The 19,517-nt window shown below is 45.6% G+C and overlaps 1 protein-coding gene across 1 annotated transcript in view; it reads left to right on the forward strand.

The window, feature by feature from the left end:
* Window positions 1–18,948, forward strand: part of SFTPC (surfactant protein C) — a 36,565-nt gene extending 17,617 nt beyond the window's left edge. The window contains exons 4-6 of the mRNA XM_069617745.1: window positions 5,360–5,470; window positions 8,745–8,889; window positions 18,560–18,948. Coding sequence (XP_069473846.1) covers window positions 5,360–5,470; window positions 8,745–8,882 — 249 coding nt within the window. The 3' untranslated portion in view covers window positions 8,883–8,889; window positions 18,560–18,948. The remainder of the gene's footprint in view (window positions 1–5,359; window positions 5,471–8,744; window positions 8,890–18,559) is intronic.
* Window positions 18,949–19,517: the final 569 nt, after the last annotated feature.

Genomic DNA, 19,517 nt, shown 5'->3' on the forward strand with positions numbered 1-19,517 from the left:
GAGGCCTAAACTGAATTCTTTCTGTCAGATGAGCACTCATGGTGGGGAAAAGGTGCATTTATAAACTTGTAGCCACAGACATGAGGGTGATAAAGGGATAGGAAAGGGCTGTCCTCATGATCTCAAATGGATATTTCATGAAGCCACTGGGGAAGGTGCGGTATGGGGCCTCAGTGGTTCTCCATTCAAGTAAGTGGGACCTAGACCTCAGGAACCCACGCACTGAGGGGTCCCCCCAGTATTTTTAAGGTGATCAGAAGTTCAATATACTTCAGGACACATGGGGGCTGCTTTGCCGGTCAGGAACCAGGTTTTAGATCATACTACCCATGTCATTCGAGATGTCGCCACTGTCTCGCCTGGCAGCTCCAGTTCTTAACAAATGGACTGACCGAGAGCCCACGCAGTAGACGGCTGGTACCGGTGAATGGTTCTGGAGGGAGATGGAGAGCCCTAGAGATCAAAGATGGACTTATGTCACCTGGGAACTCACAATGGGAGCTTCCAATGGTTCTCTGGGTGTGAGGGACTTCTGAAGTCTTGGGCTTACAGTAGATGCCTCATGGGCGGCTTCTGATAAGGATCCCAGAGAGTTGGGGACCGGGGAATGTGGTGGCAGCACGGACAGTATTCTTATAACCAAGCGGGCCCCAGACATGAGCATCGTTGAAGAAGGCTGCAGTGAAAGCAATGTTGTGATACTGCAACATTTTAGCTGCAAAAGTGAGGCTTATTTTTATAGCAGGAAAAATGCCCAGGGATTCAGGGTAGCAATATTTGTATTTATTTGTATTTATTTTATTTATAAAGCGCGGCCAGGCCCAGGGGCATACGGGCGCATAAGTTAGATCTGGTTACAGTTGCAATTGAAAGCAGTCAATAAGGGTTCCGTTACATTGCAGTTACAGGTGGGTACAAACTTTGTCATGCAAATGCATATATACATAGTCTAGTATAAGTACATTAATTACAAAAGTGTACCAGTGACAGTCGATCATGCTGGGATCAGGCAGTTAGGCTGTCATAGAGTCCATGTTGTGAAGCCAACACTTCGTGTTATGTTTAAATAGGTTAAATGAAGGTTCTGCTCACAAAAGCGCAGGTATTGTGTTCCATAATTTGGAGGCTTGTACAGGGAAGCTAGCACCACCCGAGTTATGAAGTTTAAATCTCGGTATGGACATAGTGTTAGCTTGTGCTGCTCTAAGTGGTCTTGAAGAAGTGTGAGGTGTAAGTTGGTTGGTGAGGTAGGCTGGTGCAAGGTTGGCCCTGGCTTTATGTGTAAGGGCCAGAGTTTTAAGGGATATTCTGTGCTTGACTGGAAGCCAACGTAGTTTGCGTCTGGTCTCCGAGATGTGCATTTTCTTTGGGATGTTGAGGGCAGCTCTGATGGCATTATTTTGAATTACTTGCAGTTTGTTGATATTTTTGTAGCTAGTGCCTAAGTAAAGGGCATTACAATAGTCTATCTTGGATAGGACTAATGCTCTAGCAAGAGTAATGCAATTGGGTGAGGAGATGAACGGCCTACATGCAGTGATTAGCTTGCAGGTGTAAGCGGCTGATGATGCTACTGCATTAGTTTGTTTGGAGAAGGATAAGGTGGCATCGATGTAAACCCCAAGGGTTTTGGTGTTATTTGACACGGGGATGAGATTGCCATCTATGGTGAAGGATTTGAATGCGGGATTGAGATTTTTGAGTTTGGCGTGAGTGCCAAGGATGATCAGCTCGGTTTTTTCGTCATTGAGACAGAGTCCATGGTGTGCCAGCCATGCTTGAATTACTGAGTAGATTTCGTTAAGGGTTTTGCTGTCTGTTTCATAGTTCCCCGAGATAGGAATGAGTATCTGGGTGTCGTCCGCGTAATTGGTATACGTGACACCCAGATAGTCAAGGATATCAAAGAGGGGCTTTGTGAATATATTATAGAGTGTCGGGGACACGCAAGAGCCTTGCGGGAGTCCGCAGGGTACTGGTGAAGGAACAGCAGAATCAGTGGGAGAGAAGATCCTCATGGTTCTGTTCTCCAAGAAGGAGCTGATCCAGGCTGTGGCTGTGTCTGAGAAGTGTGCTGCAGTTTTCAAGTGGTGACAGAGTGTTTGATGGTTGACCAGGTCAAAAGCTGCTGACAGATCAAGCAATAAGAGGAGTGCAAGTTTACCATTGTCTTTCAGGATTTGGATCTGGGTAGTGAGATTTATTAATGCAGTTTCCGTACCGTGTCTCGGTCGGAAACCTGACTGCCTAAGTCCTAGGAGATTGTTTGATTCTAAGTAGGCCTGTATTTGTAAGTAAGCTGCTCTATCCAATATTTTTAATAAGAAAGGTACAGTTGTTATTGGTCTATAGTTAGACGGGTTGGCTGGATCAAGAGTAGGTTTTTTAAGGAGTGGGATGACCCACGCATCTTTTAGGTTATCAGGCACTACTCCAGTTTTGAAGGAGGCATTGATGAGGTTGGTTATGAATGGTGCCAGGTCGTGCGCAGCAGCTTTGATGATCGGGGCAGGGCAGGCATCACCTTAGCAATTTGATGGCTTAAGTTTCCTGATGATGTTTTCTACTTCCCAGATTGAGAGGGGTGAGAACCTCTGCCACATTTCACTTTAAACAAGTGCCCTGCTCTCAGCCCCTCCCCCTCCCTAAAACATGCACTGTGCACTCTGCAGAGCCAACACCGAACCACTAATCCTGCAATACTTGGCATGCCAGAATACAGACATGTGAGCGGGCCAAACAGGGAGTCGCTGAGCGTTTGATGTGTTTTACTTGGAAGGCTCTCCACCTGCAATGGTAACTTACTAGGTGTTGTTTTTTGGTTTGAAAAGCATAGTGTGTTCTTAACATAATTATTATTTTGTTTTAATACCTCACAATGCAGTGTCTCTACAGAAAAAGACTCCCCCTTGAAGCAGGTCAATATTCAAGATTTTGTTAGTAGGTTTTACCTTGAATGCTGCTTGGGTTAGAGAGAATATGAACCAGGCAAATCACAGGGAGTGACCCCTTTCAAACTGGGAAGCTAGTGATGGAGAAAGGGGAGCCATCGTCATGGTGGGCGATAAAGCCTAGCTACAGTCCCCGGAGCCTACAACTTGAAAAAGATGATTGTGTGTTGTGTTTGATTGTCTTGTTTATGTCTGTTCAGTGAGCTTGCACCTCTGTATATTACATGTGGGTTGAATGTTATGGGGAAAACTGTGTGTGTTGCTGACTGTCAAGTAAGTGTCACTGGAGTACTAGAAGTGGGTATCTTATTTATTTATATATACTCACAGCTGGAATGGCTTTGTATATACACCAAAATACATGTTAAAAACACACAGACATAAGGCAATGGTTAAAACAGAATTTACACTCCTAAAATACATCAGTCATAACAATCATAAAATCAGAGGTCACAAGAGCTAAAATATGTCAATCATAGTACTATTAAATATCAGTTAAATGAGCATCAAAGCCATAATGGTTTCAGTATTTCGGCCCATTTCCAATAACATTTCACCTTATAAAAAATCAAGTTATGCTCATTCCCCTCCAGAAATCTCGACCAAGCAAAGGGTTCCATGCAATAATGTCCATGCAAAAATGTCTCCCGCTGAGACATTATTACATTGAACAAGCGGGGGACACCCCCGCAAATCCCAAATTATTTTTTGTTTTTACAAGGGCAGAAGGGGACATCCCTGCAACCTGTCCCCATACATAATGTCACGATATATAATGTCGCCAATGGCTTTTCCCGGGGTCATTATGTATGGGGACATCATTACCTGATACCGAGCGAAAGACATGTCAGAGCAATTAATAGTGTTGTCATAAGACATCATAACACTTAATCTGATTTGTTGAAGGCTCTCACATTCAGTCATTAGGTGGACCAAGGTTTCAAGAACAGATGTGCTGCAAAAACGACATCTGTTAGCTCGAGCAATCCCATGAAAAACACCTTTCATTACAAAAGCTTCACTAATGTTGAACTTGAGTAACAGGTATTGTCTCACAATAGCACTGTTGGGATAGGCAAAGATGTAAGTAGGTTTGGTTGAGCAAGCAATTCTATGCTCACAATAGCTACCGCTGTTCTTTTGTGTACAGGTTCATTAGCTATTGTTCATGGATGTGGCTAGTTAGTACATGTTTCAGTCGACTTTTCACAAGGTACACATCCCCCAGCCTAGATTGATTAAGAAAGCCTACATTCCACTTAACATACAATGTGAAACTCGCGCCCACAGTTCCTATAGATCGACAATATCCAAGTTCCAAGAATGCACGTAAAAAGCTCACTATCCTAGTTCCATTATGTAGGGCACGCAGATGCTCATACGACATGACGACCTTAGATATAAAGTCGTATGTTATACCATTGAGCTCAAAGAATTGGGTACCCCGACTGCAAAATGTCGGCAATGTCATCAAGGAGATGATTTTTTTTCCTGAGCCCTAAAATACTTTCCCCAAACATTTTAGGAGGAGTGTAATTTACTATTGTAAACTCCAATCCTAGAATATTTAGGGAAAGTGTTTGAGTTTAGTTAGGGTGCAAATTTGTGGATATGTCGTCCCGTGGCAACATTTTGCTTAACGAGATTTTCACTGGATATCCCTCTCACTGATCCGCTGAAGATCGTTTGGTCATCAGGCACCTGCCATGTTATGCAATGGTAATTTTTCTGCTAATTATCATTCTTATAGTGATGGAGAGAAGGGAACTGGAAACACATCAGTGTTTTGATGTGTGTTGCTTTCATTGCATTCCGCCTCATGTGAGCCGCTTTACTGAAGTCTCTTCCTGTAATTAAATCTCATTAGAAGAAAGCACTCCAGTAACTGCAATTTCATGATGCACACGTGCCTTCCCGGTCAACGTAAGGAAAGAGAATTCCGATCTCCCAAACTGCTCCTTGTTGCTGCTGTGTCCCTCCACCTCCTGGGAATTGGCCTCCCATGCAAACAGCAACAGTCAAACATATTGACATTGACATGTCAATGCTTCTTTTTTCTGTTTACATATTTTTATTAATATCATACATGACATTCCAATGCTTCTTTTTAGGTATTTTTGGCAATTTCTTACATCAGATACTGTGGGTGATATAATGGAAGTTATTCTGTGAAGCAAATGTTTCCCCTCCAAAGCTTAGAAGAATTATACACAAATCTAGCTGTCCCTACATGTGTTGGTAGCTACAGTGGAGTTTTAGCGCTATGCAATACCCCAGGCTAACATAACATGCGGGTGGGTCACTGTAACTTCTGAAACATGGACACGCTGTAGAAGCAGAGACTAATTAGGGCTGGACCGCAAAGCACATCAGTTAAGTGTGTGTTATACAACTATTTCCCACCACAGCTCGTGACCTGCTACCGACCCTGGCCTGGACGGGCGTGCTACATCAGCAAAATGGACGAGGACGACATCCCCAGCCTGGAGGCCATCACCAAGGAATTTCAGAACATGGAGGTAAGATGCAGTGCCACAGGACACATGACAACACACTGTGTTTTAATGCAAGACTTCTGTGACTTGCAGAGGTCTTCACCCCAGCTGCCTCCCGGGTGCAGTAAAGATATTACTGGACCAGGGCTGCAGACAGCAGATCACAGCACTTAGCAATGCCTGGCAGTGCAGAGCTATCTCTTGGATGACACATATCTATCAAGCCCAAGGTTGAAACAGCGGAACTATCCCTTAGGTTGCACAGTGCCCTGGCTCGACCCCTTCCTAAAAACTCAGGTCTTGCCGTGGAGGCTCTTTACAACTATTGCTCTACCCTTGATTTGCGCTTGCCAGGGACCATTTTGGAGAAGCTAGTATTCACCCATTGGGAAATGCTTTCTTCCTGTATGCCTTTTGTTCTGGCTTCAGAGCCACCCACGAGATGGCCGTGTGCATAGACAGTATTCCAATCCATGTTATGTTAGACATGTCAGCCGCCTTCAACACCATTGACCATGGCATGGCGCTGACCCACTTTCTGGAGCTTACGGGAACTCAGGGAGCCATTCTCGGAAGTATCTCCTCCTTCCTGCAGGCCAGGCCTCATGTGAGAACAGAGTCTTGTATCTTGGCAGCAGCGCGTCGTATCGCCTCCGTCCTTTCACCATTATTGGTCACAGTGTGTGCCGGGCCCCTGGGAAGCAGCATCTGGAGGCACGGCCTGAAGTCCCACCTGACAACACTCAGATCTGGGTCTCCTTTCAAGTGAGCCCTGAGATGGCGCTGATGCCCTTGACAAGGTATATGACTGACCTTGTCCACGAGGATGGAGGACAACTGGATACATTGGACCCAGACAAGATGACAGTAATGATTTTTTTTTTTATTACGGGTTTAGGAAAGGCAACTAAGTTTAAGTTAGGGAGAGTGTGAGCTGCTGTTTCTTGCTGACATATAACGCCCCGCCCCCTGCATCTCTGTATCTGATGAATGAAATCTCAAAAGCCCTAAAATGAGTGCACAGGTTCCTCAGTATCTAGGGATGGGGATGTTTATCTCAGAGCAGTCAGGGGCTCATTTTCAGCCTGGCACGCCGTTCATTCAAAGAGTAAAAGTCTTGTGCCCCATTTTCTTTCATTTGTATGGCGGAGAGGACGGGCGGAACTCAACTTGCGTTCCCGATGCTCTCGTCCCCTCTGCCATACAAATCCTCCAGCATTTGCACCTGCATTCATTTTCATGCCGCAGTGAAAATGATGGGGAGACCTATGCGATCCGCCTGCTTTATCTGCCAACAAAAAGCTGTAGGATCCCATAGGGATCCATTGTAAACTCTGTCTGCCACGCATACATGGCAGGCAAGTTAATTTCATTTGCACAGGGAATGCAAAAGGTGATGGCAAGAGGCGGCGTGCATACTTGCACGCCGCCTTTTGCCCTCCCCTTTTTTACTTCGTTGTGCCAATAATGAACATTTGGCAGCGGGGAACTTTTTACGTTGATGTGTCAGTGTAACAGCTCTCCGCTGTCAAATTACGAGCTTCAATAAAGTCAGCTCCAAAGAAACTGTGAGAAGTGACTGAAGAAATGTCGAGTAAGAGTAACAAGAAGGCTCCATTTAGCACAGCGTGTTGGTGGAATCTTAAAATGGCCTCCGCGCCTCTACAGCTCATTGGCTGAGGGACAAATGGCTGAAAGCTGATAAAGACCACACAAAGCAACGCAGTGTTTCTTTTACTGCTATTAAACTGAGACCGAGGATTCCCAGCCTGACGATGGGGAATTGTCAAACCATGTGAGTTGGCGGAAGATGCATTGCTGCAGAAAACAGCTACAGCATGTGCCACGTCCACTCTATGGATGCCCAGGTGTGGTATGGCTGTAGAAGTGTAAGCCCACCTTCCCCCCAAACAAGTACAGCATGGGCACCTGCAGTGCAGTTGCCTCCTCCAACCGTGCCTGCCCCAAATCCGGCACCGCATGTAGCAGCGCAGTGCAAGCCCTGCCCCCTCTTCCCGCAGAAAGGATACAGCATGGGCTCTAGCGCCGCCTCTATGTGTATGTTTGGATCTTATATAGCGCAACCCCAGCTAGCAAGCAACAGACTGCTGTACAAGACAGGAGAGAATGCAGCGAGAGAAGGGAGAGTCGTGCATGGGGCAAGGCACCTGTCAGGGCTTCCTTGAAGAGAAGGGCGCCGCCAGTTTATCATCATGGTTGCCTGGGCAATTTCCGAAGTTCAGCTCTGCTGCCACACTGCACCTGTGAGTCAAAGAAGCGGGGGAGGAAAGGGCAAGATCATCCATGCCATGTGGTGTTAGCAGTCGCACGCTGCAGGGTACCGCCGCACACTAGAGTGCAGGAACACTGCTAGCAGGACCTCCTGTGTTCAACACGGCTAGTACCGTCCTTGTCTAGTCTGGGCCCCATTAGTGTGGTTCGGCATTGGGGAGGCATGGCCCGAGCAGAGGCAGGCGTGGAGAAGCCCAAGGACCTGGAAAAAGTCTGTGCTTGCATTGGTGAATCCAGGAGTGGGCTGTAGGTGGGCTCCAGTCAATGAGCTTCCTCTGCCACGCCCTGCCCATCTCCTGGCTCCTTAGTGGTTAACAAAAGCAGTGCCCCAGGTAGGCCCATTCTGCTGCCAAGGATATGGCTCAACTGTACATGTGCCGCAGAGGCACATACGAATGTCGTACCTATGACTTATGGACGGTTGTCACCTGACTGATCGGGTGTATGTCGTACTCAGCCATCCTAATTGGTTATTATTTGGTTATTTATAGCATGCTTAATACCCAGAGGTTTCTAAGCGTGGACTCGATTGTGTTGCTCCATGTCGTCTTGCTCCCAAGACGAGCATGTTGCCCCTGAGCTATCCTCCCGAGACTAATTATTAGGACAAGTCTTAGGTATGGGCATAATACCACAATCCCTTTCGTTGCACTGTTGTTTATTGTGTTTACTGTGATGTTTCCTTTTTGTTACAGTGAACCAGTTTGGTAGGAAGCCGCCATGCTGGCAATAGAAAAGCACACAAAGATCAGTGATGGAAAGGGGGCATTGATATCCGAACTTCTTTCACCGCCCTTGGCACACAAAGAAGAACCTGGAGCTCCAGGATTAGCCAGTTCAAACATTGGAAATACCATTTGCCTTCTGGAACTGTCCCTTTTCCATTAGGCTTAAGGAGGAGTGGGTGGGTGACAGGAGTGGGTGAGGTTCTCGAAATGCAACCAGAAGCTATTCTACTACTGCGAGTTTGGACAACCCTTCACCTTCTCTTTTACCACCTTTCCAGAGTAAGCCCCAAAGAGAGCGAGGCCACCCCGGTCACCACGCCTTGCCAGACCAAGAGAATACCGCCAGGATGGGAGACTCACTCTTGGGCACTACAGTCCGCGTCCTTTGCAGTGGCCTGCCCCTCATCTGGGCCTAGTGAGCAGGTGAGTTCTAACGTCTAGTGCTACCCAGAGAGCTGCAGGCTCCCTCTGAGCACAAGTGCATACTCGCACCCACACACACGCGTGCACGCACACACCCAGGACTGATATCAACCGGCCACAAAGGGGAACAAGTTGGGTCACTTGGCCATGCAACATCATTCTTTATACATTGGGCACTGGAAAGAGGGTAGTGTTACTAACCAACCTGGTCAACTAGCAATTCAGCAAAATAATTTCTAAAGCACTTCACCTTTTTGCATACCCAGAATGCATTGCTCATGTGGCTCTGGCCTGGAAGTGAACTTCGAGTGGTGGCTTCTTTAACTTTAACATTGAACCTAGAAAGTTGGCAATTTACTCGGCCAACCCAAGTCACTTGGCTATGCAGCGAAATACTGCATTAAATGAGCACTAAAAGACAGCAATTTGATTGGCCAAGACGTGTGAGTTGTGTATGGTACACAATCCTTTTAAAAATGAGTTCTGGAAAATAGATCACTCTGATTGGACAAGCTAGGGTCACCTGGTCATGGAACACACTCCTCAAGCAAGCATTAGAAAAGCCAATCGTTTTGTCTTTTGTAATGTAATCTAATTTGTAAAGTGGTCTTTTACTGTAAACCTCTGCAATTTTGCAGTCTCTTGAGGGAATAAAACAAGGGGTATCAGGAGGGAGTGTTAGTTGCGGTAGAGGGAGAGGCAGGTGAGAAAACAAAGGTGTTGGCGGGTAAATGGTAACTACCCAAGTACTGTGCTGGAAGGATTTGATGTGGTTTGTGGCTGTGACACTTTGGTGCGTGTTTCCTCCGGAGGGGAGAACGCAATGGCGATTGGCTGTCAGTGTTGGAGAGAATTGTCTGGTATTGGGGGGTGGGGGTAGTTTATAGGACTGAAGATGTTGCAGACTGTGCAGTCAGCCCTGAATGGCTCTTCAGTGCTTCATTTGGTGATGTAGGTGCTAGCATGCATAAGGCAGCGAGGGTTGGCATACACACTGTGGAGGAGATAGTAGACTGGAAGGTAAGAAGTCTAGTTGGGAGTGGTAGTTATGGAGTCTCTTGAGGAGCCCTATTCATTGAGTATATAGGCTTCACTGATCCATATGGTGTCAGTCTGCCATCAGAAAGGGTACTGAAGTTGTGGGTAGTAGTCACAACAGCAGGGTTCTTTCTGTTTTCGGGTCTGAGTTTATGATGATTGTTGTGTGATGTGTGACAACATCCCTTGCAAGGGTGACAACAGTGCGTGCATCCTAGGGGCCCTCCAGGATGGCATTTGGGGGATACAGTGGAACGTCACACTGAATCCTGCTCACTAAGCAGATGAGTGTCACAAGATAACTACCCATCCCACAATTCCCCTGTTTCCAGGACAACACATACACATTTCCAAAACACCTACTTTAATTTCCTAGGGTCCGAACCCCTTTAGATTTAGGATTAGAGAAACTGAAGCATACATCCATGTCCCTCCGAAAATGTGTCTTTGGCCCTTTAAACCTGGAATACATGAATGAGGACACAACAATCCCCTGGAGGAAAACCCTTCAGCCACATGGGTCTGTCTGTGCCACAGAACTCCGTAAACCAGCTCCCGCACCAGAGCATTTTCCATCAGAGAAACCTCAAACACTGGATCCACGAACATCGGAGGCCACCCATGGCCTCCGAATGCCCCAGGGAGACGTTTCAGAGTTCCAAGAGATCTACAGACACACTTATCCATTCAACTTAGTCTAAGGGCATGCAACATGCAAACATAGAGGACAAACCAGACGAGCTCAGTAGAATCCAGGATGCCTGCCCCTTTCTTATAGCTTCAATTTCACTAGGCAGGCTCATGGAGGAGCTACTAGAGATCAACCATTCATCATCAAGCCCATTACCCCCTACTATTGATGCGCGAGCCAATGGCCAGAAAGCCAACCAAGGGGAGGGGCCAAGACACTTTAAAAAGCCAGACCAGGTAACCCAGTTTGTGGGTTGTTGCAGTTGAAAAAGTACAACATTTGGAGGGAGTTTGCGAGCAGAAGGAGGAAGAGCATCAGAGGCTGGAAGAGGAGATTGGGTGAGCAGAGTGTGGTGGAGGCTGAAAGGCGAGGAGCTAGAAGTGGAGAAGGTCCTAGAAAAGGCTAACCATGGTCACGGTCAGGAGTAGGAGATTGGGAAACACCAGGAGGAGGACTCTTGAGAGTTATTAGGAGAGGTTGGGAAACATCAAGAATAGAACACTAGAACAGCCTTGAAGAAAGTGAGGAAATATCAGAAGGAGAATACTAGAAAGTAATGTATCAGAGAAATTGGGAAATATCAGAAGTGGAAGACTAGAAAGGTTTCAGGAGAAGGTTTGGAAATATCTCAAGGAGAAGTCTGGAGAGTTGTTGAGGAACTGTTAGAGAAGGTGGGAGGTTCTTTAGAGGAGGTCACAGAGGGATATCTTGAGGAAATAGGTAATCTACCAGAGGGAATTGGGGAGTTGACAGAGAAGGTCGAGGAAGATCAGGTGTACATAGTTGGACTAAAGGTACAGAGGGAGCTCAGGACTGAAAGAGGCAGCAGAAGGACAACTGGAAGACCCAGGACGAGGAAAGAGGGGGAGTAGCACAGGCAGCCATAGGACAAGAAAGGAGCCTAGAGAACAGGGTCAGGTTAAGTAATAGGCCCTTGATCTGAAGAGGAGGAGCCCACAGTAGGGGGTGAGGTACGAGAGTATAGTGTGGCAGTGAGAAGTGTGTGACCATCTAGGAGACAAGGAGGGTTTATAGGGACCCCTAGAACTGGACCCAGTAGACCTAAGCACACTTTACTGTACCAGATAAATTATATTCCACTCTGAAGCCAAACTATTCTGACAACTCTTGAGAAGGAAATACTGGCAGCAGATCCCCGAATCATTCAGAAGGAGATTTACCCTATGGAGTGCTACCCTGGAACTGAGTAGGTGCTCCACCCAGGTTTTGTAAACTACACCAGAAGAACACTATACAGGGATTCAGACCTCCCCTCGGTAATCCCCATGAGAGAATTTCAGAAGAGGCAGAGACTGTTCCCCACCACAGAATCGGTGGGATATCTTGAGGAACATAGACCCTTAATTCATTTGTCTGCAGTCATTTTGATTCATGGTTTTTCACTGATGCCAAGGAACCCTCTACTCCTTTGTCATTACTTAATTAAATGCCTAGATCTTGAGAATTGATATACTGTTTGCCTGGTATTCCTGGTGGCCATCCTGGTAGATGGTAGTAGGTGATGTCCCATGTTTGGGACGAGGAAGAGTTAGAGCGACAGATTCAATTGTGCTCGGTCTCAAGAGAGGTCTTGATTTAAGCATTGAGCACCAGTGTGTGTGAATGAATGGGCCAGACGTATTTGATTGAGTCCAGTGTCTAGTGCAGTTTTGCTTGTGAAGTTTGATTGGACCTTCAGGTCCAAGTCTGTGATGGCTAGTAAGTTGTACTGACAAAAATGTGTCCTTTCTTTGGAGGGTGTGCATTCCTCCTGTTGTCTGTGATTGTGTCATGAGCGGCCAGTTATGGGGAGATTTCCTAAAGCCAGGTGGCCTCCCACTGCATATTGTCACTGGAGCATGGCGTTCCATCGATTGGTTGCGAGGAATGAGATTGAGGAGCCTCTGTGGCATGTCTTCTTAGGTGAAACTACTTGGTACGTGTTACTGGATTGAAGTGTTCTTACAGATGTGTTGTGGATAACCTTTTCTGGGCCCATGTGGTGTAAGGTGCGGCATGCAATGGATAGGGTTCTGAATTGAGTTCTGGTTTAAAAGGGAGCCACTGGAGTGTTTGGAAATCCGGTGTGATGTGTTCCCTACTTTCCAGTCTTAGGAGGTGTCTAGATGCGCGCTGCGTTTCGAGCTCTATCTTGACAGTTCAGCAAATATTCAGGGAGTTAAAGGTAGAAACGTGTGGCACAATCTGATCTCGAGAGGACTAGGGAAATGACTGCCATGGGTCTGTGTGAGAATGTCATTTGTGACGTGACGATGGATCTGAGTCAAAAGAACAGCCTTTTATGATGGCCTTGAGTTACGCTTTGAATGTAAGAGAGCTATCTGTGATGTTTCCGGTTGCTGTTGACGGGGGCAGAATTGCCAATAATTCAAGCCAGGGAATGGTTGTGTGGTGAGTTGTTTATGGTATCACACATCAAAGGTTTCGTTTTATTTGGGTCTAATCTTAATAGATTTGTTGTCATCCATGAGTCCATATGTGAGAGGCAGGTGCCAAGGTCCAGTTGACATGGGGGTGAGGTTTGGGCAAGTTCGTAGATAATTGAAATATCATCCAAATAGTTGTGGCATGCTTTACTCAAGTTGCTAATGAGCTCCGATAGGTAGGATCATGTAGCTGTTGAAAAGAAGTGTTGATCGGCTGAATCCCTGTGGGGGATGACTCAAAGGGACAAATGTAGGTAATCCTCGTCCTGTCAGAGAGGGAGGAAGTCATCCAACATAGCACTGTCACCACTAGTCTTATGATCATGATTCTTTTTAGGATGATTTTGTGGCTGGTAGTGCTAAAGGGCGCCAAAAGGTCCAGGAGTATCAGGTATCAGTGTGCTTTGTATGTTTGTCACAGCATTGGTTTCTTTTGTCTGCCCCATATGAAGCCTGTTATGATTCATGCATGGTGTTGTTGTTTTCCACGTGGTCCTGGAGTTGTTGGTAGATGATATTTTGAAGTATTTCTCCATAAAAGGTGTGTTAGAGATGGGGTGGAAGCTCACAGTCTTTGGGCTTAGCTGTTATTATCTTTTTAGGAGTTTGACAAGTGATTGTGAAGACATGTAGGATGGCACCTTGTTCTCTTAATAAGTTGAGGACTGATTGGTAGAGAGGGTGAGCCCAGATTCTTAGCCTAGGGCCTTTTAGTTGTTAAGAGTTCAAGGGTGTTCAGGTGTTGACTGTGCTTATGAATTCTTTCACTGAGAAGGGCGGAAGGCTCGCAGCTTCTGTATGGTAATTATGGTGGGTTCTGTTCCTTTAATTGGTTAGGTAGTCTATTTCTGTCTTTTTTGCCCAGGAGTACCTAGATCTATAGAATTGTGATGTTGAAGTGTGCACAGATTGAGTCGTAGAGTTGTGGTGATTTAGTCGGTGTGATGTCACAGGCTGAAGATATTTTGGCTTTGATGTATTTTGAACATTTCCTTCAGGGTGCATTAAGTGTACTCTGAGATGTGCATAACAGGCCTTAACTAACAATTTCAGCCCTGTGAATCCAGAGCTGTCAGTAATGTGCAGTTTTGTATGCTTCCAGGTAGATTTTCCAGATTTGCTCTAGTCCTCTGTTCTTTTCCATGATGTGGATGATGTGGGCGGTCAACTATCTAGTGGCTTGCATTTTTGGGGAGTGTTTGAAGGGCCCGTAAGATACACTTGTGCAGGCAGTGGAGTTGTTCATCTGGTGTTCCTGGTTGGTTTGTTGAGGAGAGTTGGTTTTTTAGAGGCTTTCCGTTTTCTGAGGAGCTTCTGTAGCTGACTGTCCATCCATGGTCTGATTATTGTTGATGAAGCCTTGGTATATTTTGATAGAGATGAAGACGAGAAGGATACGGTGAACAAAATAGCGATGTGTTTACCCCAAGGAAAGGTGAGTGGAGTTGCACAAGTAGATCTATCCAAAGAATGCCTGGCTGTGTGGGCGGGTCTTCTGCTGATTGATTAAGGTGGAGGGAATTCAGAGTTGCTGCAAGGCCTTACTCCAGACACAGGCTGAAATCAACCAGTGTGGTAAAATGATGTCGTCGACCGTGAGACCGTGAGGTTGTCTACCGCTTCTGAGGAGGTGTCCAAAAACGAAGGGTGTATGAAGGATGCCCACAGATTAAGAGGCAGGTGGGTGTAGATGTGTGTGTGGTCATGCAGTGTAGCTGGAGTGATTCACAATACACAATTGTGTCTGAAGATGATGCGTATGCATCGTTGGAGACTAGGGCAATTCCACCTCCACCCTGCAAGTGCATTTGGCGAATTCAATCTTTCAATAAGAGGTATGGGCTTGTGTGTGATTGCAGAGTAGTCTTTTGTTCACCATGTTTCTGTGATGGAGAGATGGAGAGGAGATCTGTGCTACCCTCACAGACCAAGTCATAGATGCCTCAGTTTGAGGTATGTTGGTAAGTTAATCATGTGACTGCTTCATGTTTTTAGATACGTGTCTGTTGTGCATGGATTGTTGAGTTTGAGTTCTGTGTTAGATTATCCTTGATGATGGGCTTTGCATGTCTTTCTTTGGCAAGATTTTCCATTTAGGAAATGAGTTTGTGTGATAGAGGTGTGTTTGCCGCTGATTGTTTCTGGCATCTTGGTAGGTATCTTGAGATATTAGAGGTTAGGGGTTTTGGAGGAGGGTTCTTTGCACCCTACTGTGGGTTGAGGCTTCTAGGAATGGAACCTGCCTGTGCTGAGCTTCAATTGCATTTTGATTGTGAGTTTGGCAAGATCACAGGAGCGTTTTTTTTGGGGTTTAGCCTGAGCCCCAGTTTGGTAGATAAGAAAAAGAGGTTTTTTTGCTCCCGGCTATCTTGTTTAAAGATCCGAAAATTATATTCATAACACTCTGGTTAGTACGAAATGATTTGTTTATTTATGATAATTGTCTTGAGTGGTTCATTCCATAGATATTTTTTGTGTTTTGAGAAACACTGTTAGAAACTTGCACACCAAGTTTCTAACAGTGTTTCTGAAAACACAAAAAATATCTATGGAATGAACCACTCAAGAAAATTATCATAAATAAACGAATCATTTCGTACTAACCAGAGTGTTATGAATATAATTTTCGGACCTTTAAACAAGATAGCCGGGAGCAAAAAAAACTCTTTTTCTTTGCACCCTAGTTGGAGTTTCTTGTATAGTGGTTTGTCGCTGTCTGTTGCCTCAATACGGAGGGTTCACTTCTTCAGCCTCTCTGCATCTTTGGTAACGCTGTCTTCACATCGATGTGCCATGTGATATAGGCTGCTGGTGAGGTTGTCATGGCTGGCAAGTAGAGTTGGTCTGAAAGTTAAAGTTGAAGAGGGTAGAGATGCTAGGTGCTCTGACGCTGGTTGTTTGACCCTGATAACCTTTAGGAGGTGTGCCAGGAGGGCAGGATCAGGCCAATGACCTTTGTGGAAGAGCGCGTATAGTAATGCGAATGGGATGGAGCAATTATTACTGAGCTGTCAGCAGGGAGCAGATATTACAGTGGAGGTCTGATTCTGAGCTCCATCTAAAAGAAGAAAAGTGTAATTCCATGAAGGAACAGCACGTTTCTTCATCTCCATAACACATGCCTATACCTATAGAGATCCATAATATGGAGAAAATAGGAAAAGTGTTGTTCATTTCGACAATGTCACTTTTTCCAATTTACGTGGAGCTCAGTTGCAGGCCTTCAGTGGGCAAAATGGCTAGCAAGCCACAGTCGGCCTTTCCAAAAGGCATGTATCACAGTGGGCCACACCCGGAGGCAGAACACCACAAGCAGGCTGGCAGGGAGCCAGGGATATCCATAGTGGGTTGTAACTGGTGCAGAATCCATGGGCTGCACCATGGCTCAAGTCGTGGGTACACATGGGTGGATGGAGACCACCCACTTTTTTCAGAGGGTGGCCTCATCCTCCCCAGCTAAAAGGAGGAACATTGAAAGTCTTCTTTGAATGTATGAATTACAAGGATGAAACCGCAGTCGTCAGGTGGTTTGCTGGCTGGACACTACTCCACTGCTCTATATAACCTGAAGAAGAATAACAAACAACTAAAGGTGAAATGGCCCATTTCGGTTCTGCATGTTCCAGGGAAAACCAAAACATGCACACCTTTTAACGTTTTCAAAAACACTATTAGAAGAAGATATCCTGTCTTGGTTTTGTGTGTGTGTCTTGATTTTATGAAAGGCAAACGCCATTCGTCCTGTGCAATTTGGGGGATTATGCAAAGCCAATTTAATGAAATGTACATATTTCACCTTGATATTTTAATTTCTGGCGACGACACATCCCATTGCGTTTGTCGATGAGTCCACACTTCAATTTTTAAGACTTGACCCCTGGGCTGCACCTAGTTGCAAAATCACAGAGGGAGCTTTATCCAGGAGAACAAATCCAGTGGGCTGTTCCTGGGAACAAAATCAGTGGGAGACGAACATAGTGGGATGCACTGCCCAGGACCAACATCAAAGCGGGCACATAACACAGTTGGATGTATCGAGGGGAAAACTCACAGTGGGCAAATGGCATAGTGGGATTTACACAAGAGCATGTTTATTGAAATTATGTATCTATTGATAGACAGTAGCCCAATAAAAAATCAAGCTACCACTTACGGTTTCTACATCAACCATTATGGTGCCACCACCACAGAATCATCGTAAGACCACCATAACTCGGTCACTGGCAGGCACTGCCCATGAGATGTCTCCCTATGGTAATTATCCCGGGAATTTGGTATATTTAATTTGTGTAGATGTTAAGGTGTATTTTTGTGTTGTACATCACATGAAATGTAAACGGACCATAACGGGTTTTTTTCTTGGCCCTCACAAGAAATATAAAAAAAACAGAGGCCTCTTTCCTTTTTGTTGCTTATGTCCTTATCATTGTTGAAGTCCAATTCAAAGATTGGTTATCACATACATGTCATTTGCATGAGCATATGGGGCAAATCATGAGCAGTGCATGGCAGTAGCAGTGGCAAGTAAAACCTTGTCTACTGAATTGCAATGGTCTTAAATGATATACAAACTATAACTCTATGTCCTGCCAGGCATGGCCAGTAGCAATGTCCAGTGGCCCTTCGCCCATCAGGATAGCCTATTGCAAGCCAGATCAGCACAGTGCCACCAAGACAAATATACGAGGGATGGGAGAGATGAATGGCATGATTGGCATCCTAAAAGCAGCTCGTATTAAACAATGTTGGCACATAAGTACGGATGGTAGAACGTCGGTATTACCCAAATTGACCTTTCACAATTGACCTTTTGTCCTAATTGACTCAATTATAGTGGTCCTAATTGACCTTCTGCACAATTGACCTTTATATTATTTTAGTTATTTTATATATGTATTGGGTTGGTTTTGGATTATAGATAATATAAGGGGATTGGGTCGGGGATTGATTGCAGGGGGGGTTGGATTGGGTGGGGCTTGCGGGGGGTTTCCCCCACAAATATGTCCTAATTGACCTTTTAAATTAGGCACATTCTCCTGATGTCAATTCTCCCGAGGTCAATTGTGAAAAGGTCAATTAGTATACATCCAGAACGTCAGAGCACGTTGCAACTACTAAAACCCTTTATCCCACACCTTCTTGTTCACGCTAGATGCCATGGCAGCGGGCTATATATGAATCCAGTAGGGAAGAGAAGGGATAGCACAGTGGAATCGAGGGCGCTAACCTGATGACAGTCCTGGATGAACTGCTAGAGATTACAACAGAGGCTTTTCTTGTTATTAGAATCCTATCCCCAATGAAAATCTATAGCATGATTCTAAGAGCTGCAAACCTCATTGCCTATGAAGCCTGTTAGAAATGAGTAGAGGCCAATCTGATCTCTCTTAAGTGCATCTGCCTGGTAATGAAGGGGTGGCGTCACTGGCAGGTCATTCTACACTGAGCCAGCTGTCTACAGAGTGGACCCTAATTCTTCCTTTTCATCTTTCAGGTACATGTTGTGGTACATTGTAGAGGGTCTCGTGTCCATCACACTCTGCCTGCTGATGCCCATGAAGTGTCCGCTACTTACAGCTACGCCACAGCACCTTGAGCTGCTATAAGACGGGGGCGGGTGCCTTCTGCCTTACGGCTTTTACACTGGGGTCCTGTATATGCAGCAACTGTAATTGCAATGTGGCTTATTTGCACGGCTCCTCTTCACACATTCACTAAGGAGGGGTTGTTGATAAATATAATCAACGAGGAGCTGTCTGTCTGTCTGGTCATTGCTTCTGTGTCTCTGCAGTACCTCAGCATTAAAGATCACAAGTGATTGCTAGGGAATTGAGCAGTTTACAAACATATTTCTGTTTGAATAAAGTAATCATTTTGCTGTGACTAAGAGTGCCATTTCCCTGCCGTTTGGGTGCCAGAGAGGGCTGCGATCAGACCTCCTGGAAATGTGTGCATGGTGTCACAGTGAGTGCCGAGTGAGTACCCATCACAGATCAATGCTATAAGGCATAACAGGATCTCAATTGGTGGTTCAGATAGAAGCGAGTAGTGGAAGTGGCAACAGATGCCCTTGTGAAGAAAACAACTAAAGGACCCTTCTGTTCAACAAAGGGAAATGTTCCCAAGCTTTTCCCACTCTTCCGCCAAGCAGGACCGAGAGGAACTCAAGCGAGATAAAGTAGAATCTTTCTCTGAAGCAGTCTAGGAAAAACAACAGGCCACTGTGTCTACATCCAGTTGTGCTGAAATAAAGGAAAGGTCTTGCACGGTTTTTGGGTTGGCTCTTGATTGCCCTAACCTACAATACATTGGATCACCCGTGTTTTTGTCTTCAAGGTACAGGTTTTTAGGGTTCCCTGACCGTCTTCTTGTGGCTGTGCGGGAACGTCCATTGACAGTCCAGACAACTGCCAGGATGGCCACTAACATCAGCAGACACAATTGACACAAAT

Source organism: Ambystoma mexicanum, chromosome 10 (genome assembly GCF_040938575.1).
Source record: "Ambystoma mexicanum isolate Mex_15411 chromosome 10, UKY_AmexF1_1, whole genome shotgun sequence".
Lineage (NCBI taxonomy): Eukaryota > Metazoa > Chordata > Amphibia > Caudata > Ambystomatidae > Ambystoma > Ambystoma mexicanum.